The following is a 10,792-nucleotide window of genomic DNA, read 5'->3' on the forward strand; positions in this document are numbered from 1 at the left end:
AGCTCACTGGGGCTTAGAACCAAAAGGCACTACTACTGATTGTATAGTCAAGTAAAATACTCCCTACTCAAATTTTTGAGCTTCCAGTTTGAGAAACTTCTCATTCCAATCACTGATCAGTGCTAAGTCCCACCATTTTCTGTGCTTGGACTTGTTGCCCAGTGAGAAGCTCTTTCAACTAACCGATGTTCCTTGCACTGAACAGTAGCAGTTAACAAATCCACACTGTCTGCAGACCCGCCAGCAGCCATTAGATCTGCATATCTAGGATGAGTAAGACATGCTGTGCTGTGGGAATCAAAGGGTTTGCCTACAAGGGGCTTGTCTTCATTTTTCCCAAGGCCAAGAGAAGCTTTATCAGCAACAAGATTGGAAGTTGGCCAACACAGTAACTTGAGAGGTGAATCCCTCGATTCTGAGGTTGGTATGGGCTGGAATCTTGTCTCTCTGCTTGGCTGATGACCCTGGAAGCAAGTAATTCTCTCTCTCTGCCTCAGTTTCTGATGGTGTAAAAACAAGACTTAGGGGGACACATGGCTACAGCACAGGCTGTGAATACAAAGCCATATATATATATATATATATGTATACACACACACACACATATTTCTTTTTGGTGGTACTGCAATTTGAACTCAAGGCCATGTGCTTGCTAGGCAGGTGCTCCTCTGCTAAGCCACATCTCCAGCCTTGTGGCTTTAATTTAAAAAGGCGAAGAAGTCACTGTTCTACAACATGGCACTCATATTGTATTTCTTCTTTAAATTCTCTTTTCCAAACACAACACTGGCATTTTGAAGGCACCACCTCAGGAAACAGAGGCCAGAACCCATCCACCCTGAGTGAAGAGAGTAAGACAAAATGTGTTCCTAGTAACAGCAATCGGATTCAAGGCAAAGAAGGACCCCAAGTTTCTGAACAAGGCGAGGGTGTACGCTTGATAAAAACCCATCCATATTGCAAACAGAAAAGACAAAAAATAAAGAGAAAGACAAGAGCTCACATCTCACCTGTGCCATGACAACTGCCATCTCAAAGGTCCCCACAGTGTCCATGTTGGCCACGATAATAGGAATTCCCGAGTAGGTCTGCTTTGAGTTCCGAAAGGTGAATGTGCGCTCCAGATCCACCTGTTGGCAAAAAGAAAGAAAACAAATGAGCTTCTGCTCTCTGGGATGCTATGTGCTGAATTCCAGTGCTCAGGGCAGCGGGCAGAACACACTGCGTGTCTCTCCCATCTCACTGCCTTCCATTGCCAGCCTGGTTCATGCCAACACACCTGTAGTGTTTTCCCTACTTTCAAGTCCAGGGAAGAACCATTCCCTTTAAAGAAAAATCCACACCACTCTTCCTAGCCAACACTGACCCTGACGCCGTCAGAATCCCTGTCATCTCTCCCTTCACCTAGACCCTCACACAAGATTTACCCTGTAGGAAACCCCAAACCAGTAATCCCTCAGCCTCCCAACCTCCACTGCTGTCTTGTAGTTCTGAACATCTTTCAAAGAGCTGGGGACTGCCCTATGACCGTATGTTCACACTTGTAAACATGCACTCCTTTGACTAGCAAACAGCTAGGGACAGGGACTCCAGTTCTACTGCAACTCCAACTCTGCGGCTCAGGAATCCAGAACACTACCTCAGCCAGTGGGCTTAGCAGAAGCTGTGCACCAGGGCTAGGCAACCGAACAGCAGATGCCAAGTTAATTCTATAACCCAGGTCAGGTCCTGGGTTGATCTGATCACAGACAGGCTGCCCTTCCCCCTTAGCAGAAGCTGCACTTCTGGCTGTATTTGGCCAATGAAGGGCAGATGCATGAGAAACTACAGAGGAGGAGAAGAAGGAGAAAAGTCAGGCTCCTTTCTCCCAGACCATTCTTCCCCGGCAGTCTCTAAAGCAGACTGTGTCCCCTTCAGATCTGGGTGGTCTGGGTGAGACCAGTCCCTCTGGCTAATCTCTGAGGCACCTGAATATCTGAGTACCTGGGTGTGTTTAGGACTTCATGGAAAAGGGCAGCTTTGAGGGTAAACGTCTCTTCATTTCTAGAGATTTCTATAAGGCAGTTTCTTGGCATTGGGACTACAGCTCAGGGGTAGGGCATATTCTTGCCATGCATGGGTTTGGTCCTCAGTGCCCACACCAGGCCCAATAATGACATAAGGCAGATCCTGCACAGTATTTAATGTCCTGCATCCAGTCGCCTGCTTGAAATATTCTGCTTGGTTCATTTCCTTGTCTAGACACAGCCTCACACAGACCACTACAGAACTGCTGGCCCCAGGTAAAACACAGGCACCTGAAACATGATCAAGCCCTCACTGATAGCTTCCTAAGCTACCAACCATAAACAGTTCCCATTTGTGTCTATCTAGAGCCTTGTATTTGATTCAACCTGGACCAACCTGATACAATGCGCACCAAGTACTGGGACAACATCAGACCTGCCCTGCTGTCATTCCCTCACACAGGGTGTGCTGGCTAAGGGGAGATGAGTGGCTGTCAGGGTATGATTATGTGACAGTGTCTCCTCCCTTTCTCCATCACCGTCAGGATGATTCTTGGTTCTGCCTCCATGAAGGCCAGTTCTGCTGACATTCTGCTGGGTAGCTGTGGAGTCTATTAGTTGCAGCCTTCTGTGTTACTAATGGCCTGCACACATTCTGGCTCACAGGCTTAAGACAATAAGAATTCCTTGGCCTAAAACTCTTCTTATTCTTCTCCAAGATTCTCAGGGAGAGGGCTGCTAAATTCTACGCCAGGCTGAAATCATAATGGCTTTTTCTTGGCGCCTTAAGCCCTATCAGCAGTCAAAAGGAAAGAAAAAGGCAAGCTTGATGATGAACCCTTCGTTTTTTTCCCCCTAGTAATTTCCATAAGACAGATTTTCTTAGCTGGTAGAGAAGTAGCTCAATAACAGAGCTACTTAGTATGCAGATGGCCCCAAGTTCAATCCCCAGTGCTCACTCTATAAATCATATTCATTATAATACTCAATTCTAAAAATGAGAAATGAAATCATCTTCCCCAACCTTTTCAGACAGAAGACAGACAGACACATACTACCTGTCTACTAGTAGATAAACAAATATTCCATCCTCCCAGGAACACAACTTGTCATTTAATTTGCCAGGCTGATCAATGTGGCTAATATATCACCTTAATAATATCACTCCAATAAGCCTCATTGATGAGAAGCAAAAGGAGCAAATTCCCTTCCCTCATTGCTGGTCTCCCAGCATACCGATAACATCTTGGTATCTCAGAAGTAAACATCTGGGATAAAGAGTGTGGCTTAGGGTGCAGGCACAGGGTCCTGAGTTCAAACTCTACCATACATACATATACACATACACACACACACACACACACACACACACACACACACACACACATCAGATTTCTAAAGTATTCAATGTGACAAGCTTACAAACTACCATATAAAATATTCTCTACTTTTCTCCCATCCTGACAAAAGCAGTGTCGTGTCATTTACCAATAAGAAAGGGCCAGAACCTGGGTGGTGGGGGAAGCCAGCTCTTGTTCCAGTCACATTTCTTTCCCCTCCCACCCAAGTACTTAGGTTGCAAACAGGTAATCTAGCCTGCACATGAAGCTCCATGCATACCCACATGAATGCCCATAGACAGCTGTTATTTGGCCCTATCTGGAGCCAGCCTTAGGGAAAACATGTCCAGCCTGGGGAAAGAAGTGGCTGTGAAGGTCTGAGATCCAACCTGGAGCTGGACATTGGTGGCTCACATTTGTTGAACTCCCTGAGAACCTGAGATGGGGAGATCATAATTGGAGGCCAGCCTGCGCAGAACAGTTCTTAACACTCCTTTCCACCAAGAGCCAGGCACAAGGCACATGCCTGTTACCCCAGTAACATGCCTACAAATAGGTAAATCGTGGTTCATGTGCGTGCCTAAGCAGGAAGTGAGGCCCTATCTCAAACACAACCAGCAGAAGACAGGGCTAGGTGTGATCTGTGGTAAGAGGTTCTATCTAGCAAGCACTATGCCCTGAATGCACATCCCAGTACCACTAAAATAAAAGTACTTGGGGAAGGACACCCAGGCTTCCAAATACCTGTGGCACACAATTGGAAGGAACAGAATGACCCAGAAGCCATCCATCACACTCATCACAGAGGAGGAGAGGGGCTCAGGCAGGAGCCCCTTTTTCTAGATCTACGGATAGCAGGGAGTTCAGATATTCTTTTATCATCTAGACTGGCCATTACCTGCCTCACTTCTGTAAATGCAGACATTTCCTTCCCTCTACAATCCTTGTGTCTCAAGAAGTATGGAATGCACCAGCAATTGGCCAAGATGCAATTTTAAATTCTGGCCACCAGTCTTCCTCAAAGGTAGGCCCCAACCCAGCCTGCTGAGTGTTGATCTGACCCCTAAAAGCTTCTGTCATTTCTCAGACTCCTGAAAAAAAAGTCATCCTGAGAATGACTTCTAAAACCATTTTCAGGCCATGCCAGGTTTCATAAATCCAAACCCTTGTTTTGGAGACCATTTGTATATTTTGGAGTATCTCCCTAAGAGATTCAGATGTACCCATGATTCAAAACTCAAATGAAAAAATTACAGAGGCTGTCAAACTCAAAGAAAAACTGAACAGAACCAAACTGAGCCTTCCCAAAGTAATGCTGAAGTCCTAATCTCCAGTTCCAGTGTGTCCTTATAAGGACACTGCAAGCAACCAAGTGAAGAGAAGTTTGTTAGGGCAGGCCCAAGAAGTTAATGCAGAGGTTAAAGATGAAAAGAACATTAGTGACAGCTCAGACAAACCCAGGGCTCCTTTACCCAGACAGATTATCTCTCCTCTCATCTGCTCTCATTCCTCAGGAGCCAACCACCAAGATAGTGACAGTTAGGTCTCTCCTTACTGTGGAACCATCATTAGAATCAATATTGGCCATGTCTTCTTGTCTCTGGTGATTTTCTTCAGTGAACTCTAATATTCACCATTCAAAATTAAGAGTCTGCAGTAATATGTTTAAAACACATAATTCCTACTAGCTTTGGGACTGGAGGAGGACATTTAAGAGGCAGGCATGGTCCCAAGAAAGAAAACCCAGGAGTCAAGTGATGATAGATGTAAGCTCCCTTGTGCATCGGACAAAGGGAAATGTTCTATCTGCATCAACATCTGGACAGATGTTCTAAATAATCTCCACATAGCTCTGGGACCCTTAGATCTTCTGATCTAGGGGGTAGACACTTGAGAACTAACCATCTTGTCTGATGCCAAGTTTTGCCTGTACTCTCGGCCTCTGGAAGCTGACCCCAATTCATTGTCTCAGAGGCTTGTGCAAATGGGCCTGCAAGATGATGAGAGCTGTTACCCCCCCTCTCTGCATTTCTTGCCAACCACCTGATGACCCATCCCTGGGTCTTAGCAAGGCAGTCAAGTCATAATTCCTCTCTCAGCCAGCCTCTACTCTCTGGTGTTCCTTCTCTTCTTGATCCACTCAAACCCAAGGATGTTAGACATTCACTGTTTAGCTGAGACTTTGCATCCAGGGATTAACTTCTACCAGGGTGCCCACATTCCAAGTCTCTGACTGGGCAATGAAAGGTTTCTATGTGCCTACAGGAAATGCCAGGCATCAACAAGGAAACAGTAGAAACACTGAGAAAGGATCAGAAGGGCTCAACTGGATTCCTTCACACCACTGAAGCAAGGAGTGAGATCCCTCAAGGTCACCAGGCCATTAAGAGAAAGGGACAATAATATTAGTTAACTACTGGGTTCCAGTCCCTGACTGATGAATTCCCACAAATGTGAAAATACAAGAACCAGTCCTGAAAGGCGCAATATGTACGTGTTGATTACGAAGTGCCATGACTGAGACAAGAGTGGCACCAATGCAAATCACAAAACTAAGTGTTGCATGACACTGTATTGTTCCCTGCAAAGGAATAATTCATTGTATTACAGAAATGCTTCACACTTTACCTTCTCAAGGTTTTCCAGGTTGAAAAACTATATATACCCTGTCTTAAACACACATAATTTCTCTTAAAAATAACTGTCTCCCAAATAAACACAGGAACCAATGTTAAAGAACACTGAGGCATCTAATTATTAATCTGCTGAGAATTCTCCAGGAAGCCCAGTATCTGTCTTTCAAACTATTTTTTGTTCCAAGAGTTTGCCCAGCTCTTAACACCTGGAAGGGCACAATGAAGGACAGGCTCAAGGGCCTCTAATCTGGAGTGATAAGGGCCCTCAGTCCTCTCCCACCATTTCCACTCCTGTCTAATTTGGGCTTCAGCTGGCCAATGTGGGTGCTTAGAGAAAAACCACTTGGTTGTGCTCATTGGCTAACTGCTAGAGGCCAGCAGAATCCAAACTAGCCCTCAGCTGGCAGCCCACACTGCAGTCACTGGCACTGGCATGGAGTCCTTAGCTGAGGGTTTTATTTATGTCTTGTTTGCTGAGCTGGAGACATGGCATTGGGCAAGGCAGGCTGGCTCAGCCTCCTGATGTTTACTCATCCTGCTGTCTCTTCCTCCTCAGCTCTCAACAATCCCCCCCCCCCCCCAGGCCAAGCCTTCCTCCCCCTCCCCTCCCCACAGCACAACTACCCCTAGGGGGCTCGGTTTAACCGAGAAACGCCTCCATCCTTCAGGGGCTTAGCTCCCTTCCCCCAGGCCCCCCCTTCCCAGCCTATCTGCAGCAGCATCTCCACCTGTTCTGAGGCTCTGGTTTTTCTCATTAGTACAGACCCAGCCAAGTGCCTGAGGCTTCCAATTCGCCCTCACATCCGCACCCCAGCGCTTTCAGCTGCTCCGGGGTCCGGGGAGTGGGGGTGGGGGGCGATCCAGCAGTCGCGGAGGGGGTGGGTGGGTGTCACCAGGGACAGATCCCCCCAAAACTCTTGGTCCTGGCAAAAAACTCAGAAAGTAAACCCTAAACTTGATTCGTGGGAGGCTCGGAGTTGGTCATGCAATTAATTCTGCTGCAGAACCTGACGCTAAAGCAAGGGACGGCATCCAAACCCGGAAACACTGCCCTCCCCCTCCCCCCAACTCCTAAGGGTCTGTAGTTGTTTTCCCTCTCCACTCCCACCCGAGATCCAAGTGTCCTTTGGTCCCTCCGCGCGCCTCCTGGCTATCCAAGCGCTGTCCACTTAATCTTTCTGCTCTGCCACCAAGTTGGGGGTGACGCTGGGGGTGGACCCAGCCAAGCGGACCCACACATTCCGAATGTTAGGCCCCAGCAGGGGCGCCTCTATCCCTGTGTTTAATGCCCGCCCGGCTCCAGGAGGGGGAGAAGGGGTGCAGCACCCCAGCCTCAGTCGCAGGGTGATCCCGGGCCATCCCCTCCATTCACCACCCCTGAAGACAGCAGCCTCCCACCTCGGCTCGGCTCCGGAGGCTGCTCCGCTTAGGTCGGAGCAGGACATCCTTGAAGTCTAGCTTGAGGTCGGCATCTATACGGGGCATGGTGCGGGCGGCGAGCTCGGAAGGATCCTTCCTGCGGCAGACGAGGTGGAGGCGTGGGACGTCCGCGAGGGGCAGGGGCGGCCGGGGCGCGTGCGTGGTGCGGTGCCAGGGCGGCCGCGCCGAGGTCGGTGCTCCAGTGGGGCTCGTGGGCACGCCGCGCTCTTAAGCGCGCACCCACTCCCTGGCCGAGTGAGTGGCCTCACCCGGCCCGGCCTAGACCTGTTCTGGCCCGGCTGGACTCTGCTCTGACTCCGCCCCGTCATGCCCGGTCGCTGGTCGCTGGGTCCTGACTCCCCGACCACCCACCCGGTCGTGACTCCGCCCCGGTCTCCTCTGGCCCCGCCCCGTCCTGCTCGACCATCGCCCCGTCATGACTCCGCCCCAGTCTGCCTTGACCCCGCCTTACTCCGTTCACAGGTCGCTTGGTCCTGGTCCCGCCCCTCTTTTATCCTGTCCCCGCCCCCTCCGCTCTAGCCCCGCACCACCCAGCTCAAGTGTCCCCCAGGGCTGACTCCGCCCCACCTTGTCCTGACCCCGCCCTGGCCAGACAGTTCTTGGTCCTGGATCGCCCTGTCCTGGGAACGCCCTGGGCAGGGGTGGAGAGAGGACAGGTCAGTGGGCAGAAGTCTGACAGACCTTGGCTCAGTCTCTAGTCACTCCCCTCCACACAGTGACTAGTCCTGCTCTTCTTGACCAGAGAGAGGAGGGAGGGGGAGTAATGATGCATGGCCTTTTATCAATGACCAAGGTCCCCTATGGCGCTGTCACCTCCGAGTGGTGACAAGAGAAAGGTCCTCAAAAGGATTCACTTTGCACTGGCCACTTGCACTGGCCAAAGGAGAAACCTTGAGAGGTTGGAAACAATCTAAAGACTAGGGTGAGCACTCCGGTGTGTGTGTGTGTGTGTGTGTGTGTGTGTGTGTGTGTGTGTGTGTGTGTGTGTGTGTGTGTGTGTGCTGGGGATAGATGCATATATACATATATTCTGGGGATATATATATATACTATATACATACATATATGCTGGGGATATATATGTGTGTGTATATATATATACATACATTTTTTTAATGGGTAGGTATCTTTCACAGGAGCGGGGTTATTTAGGCTATTTAGGATGCCCACTTGTTTTCAGGTATGTGTTTGATAGTTTATATAATAACGTGGTGATGTCTATAGACCTTGGGTTGAGAGGAACCTAGCTTCTCTCTGAGGGTTATCAGTACTGTAAAGTTATTTGTGATTTATTTGGACCTTGGACCTCTTAAACACAGGATATATTTAAGGGTTTGTCCTGCACTTTCATCCATTCTCAAAAGTGCTCAATAAAAGACTCAGCAGCTAAGGAAAACAAAGCTTAGAGAAGACCCAGGCTTAACTTCCAGTGTGGCCAAAATAAATAACTTCTTTAAGGCTGCAGAAAAATTAAATGTCCATCTCCAAGTCCTTAAAACTTACTCGAACTTTTCACTGAAGTGTTTTTGGTCCTGCGGACTCTGGGTGCTTAGTGTGAACACAGGACCTGACCATTTTTTACCTGGGTGTGACCTTTGGAGAATCACTCAAACTTCTCTGAAGCAGTTCTCCCATGGACTAAAAGGTAAAGCTGTCCTTCCCCCAAGTTTTTATGAGAACTACACTGTGTGTGTAATAACAATGTGTGTCTCCTAGTAAGTGTTCAATAAATTGGGATAGCTATGTAGGGTTGTATGTTGCATTATGTGTCTTAAATTGCTAATTACACAAAGGTAGAAGCCACTTTCCTTTATTTTCAGTTCTCTAAAGCCTCCAGTTATTCTCTATAAACTTTTACATTAGGTATAACTGACCATAAAGACTCAATGACCACAAAATGCTTTTTTTTTTTTTTAAAAATTAGGTAGTCCTAGCGTTTGAATTCAGTGTCTCGGGAGTGTTGGGCAGACACTCTTCCACTTGAGCCTTGTTCCCACCCCATACAAAATGCATTTTCACAGGAATGTCTAGCAATGATAAACCTCCTAACCCATCCTGCTTGCTCTCCTTATCTTTAACCCACAGGAAGGTCCCATGGTTTCCTGGAAGAAAAGGGAAGTTATCAGGCAGAATGAAAATAATCACCATTATTCAGTCAACAAAAGGTGTATAGCCCTCTTCAAATCTTTGGAAGCTGGCCAGATGTGGCACATATTAGCAATATAGTGAGCTTCCGTTTCCAATTAACAGTAAAAGTAAAATGTAATTACTATATGATAGGGTTGTTTAAAAAGTATTCTCCCACAAGGGAAGAGAAACTTACCTTGTTAAGTATCTGATCAGAGTGAAGTCCAGAGGTAGATAAGGGCTCTACCTGAATATTGCACACATTTCCTCAAGGAAAATGCTGCCTTACCTTGTCCTTGCTTACACTCTGGGATGGTAGCTCAGCTCTCCGTTTCTTGTTCCTGTCCCTTTCCCCATTTCTACTGGAAGGGGTAAAAGTTCACTTTTTACATTCCATTCCCTCCCCTTCTGGAAGATTCCATGGTTATGGTCTGCTCAGACACAAAACTTACACGCCTAGCATCAATGAGAGCCCTGACTCTTGCATACCCATTCTACAATGCCTGGTATTGTAAATGGTCCCCAAACTCATAAGTTGAAGGCTGAGTCTGCAGCCTATGGCACTGATGGGAGCTGGTTAAGTAGACCCTAAGTGAGAGAAGTAGAGCCTTGGGGCCTCCCTCAGAGGGGATACCAGGACCCTGATGCTTCCCAGCCACCAGGAGGTGAGCACCTTTCTGTGCTCATTATGTGCTGAGGTATCACAGGCTCAAAGGCAAGAGGGCCAACTGGCTGGGGACTGTGGCTCTGATAAAGAGAAGCGAAAGAAACCTCCCCTCTTTCTAAGATGTCTCAAGTAGTTTTTATAGTTGTAGGAAGCTGACTCCTTTACACAGCCTTAGCACCTTACATGCAATTCTACTTATTTCACTAGTAATAAATAATAATTGGTAAAGTATCTTACCTTGTTATCTGATATATTGTATATATGTTCATTTGTTTATTTGAAATAGGATAGGGAAGGGGGAAAACAAGATGAGGGGAGGGGGTGGGGGGAGGGAAATGTGGATAAAAGCATGAGAAAGGGTATAATGTTTGTGAAGTAATGCACCTTCTACCTGGTGAATATAATGTAACCCTTCTATTAATTACAATAAAAATATATTTAAAAATTTTTAAAGGCAAAAAATAGGAGAAATACTTTATATTCTACCACTGCTCATGGTTCTCTCTCTCTCTCTCTCTCTCTCTCTCTCTCTCTCTCTCTCTCTCTCTCTCTCTCTCTCTCTCCCTCTCTTTCTCT

At 47.4% G+C, this 10,792-nt stretch overlaps 1 protein-coding gene across 1 annotated transcript in view; it reads right to left on the bottom strand.

Annotated features, from left to right (window-relative positions):
- The window catches only part of Gmpr (guanosine monophosphate reductase), a 32,660-nt gene extending 25,085 nt beyond the window's left edge, over positions 1 to 7,575 (bottom strand). The window contains exons 1-2 of the mRNA XM_090356352.1: positions 7,381 to 7,575; positions 1,011 to 1,130 (exon numbers count right to left, since the gene is read on the bottom strand). Coding sequence (XP_090212478.1) covers positions 1,011 to 1,130; positions 7,381 to 7,467 — 207 coding nt within the window. The 5' untranslated portion in view covers positions 7,468 to 7,575. The remainder of the gene's footprint in view (positions 1 to 1,010; positions 1,131 to 7,380) is intronic.
- Between the last annotated feature and the right edge of the window lie 3,217 nt (positions 7,576 to 10,792).

The sequence above is a fragment of the Megascapheus bottae genome, chromosome 22, assembly GCF_031878675.1.
Source record: "Megascapheus bottae isolate mThoBot1 chromosome 22, mThoBot2.hap1, whole genome shotgun sequence".
In the NCBI taxonomy this organism is placed as follows: Eukaryota; Metazoa; Chordata; class Mammalia; order Rodentia; family Geomyidae; genus Megascapheus; species Megascapheus bottae.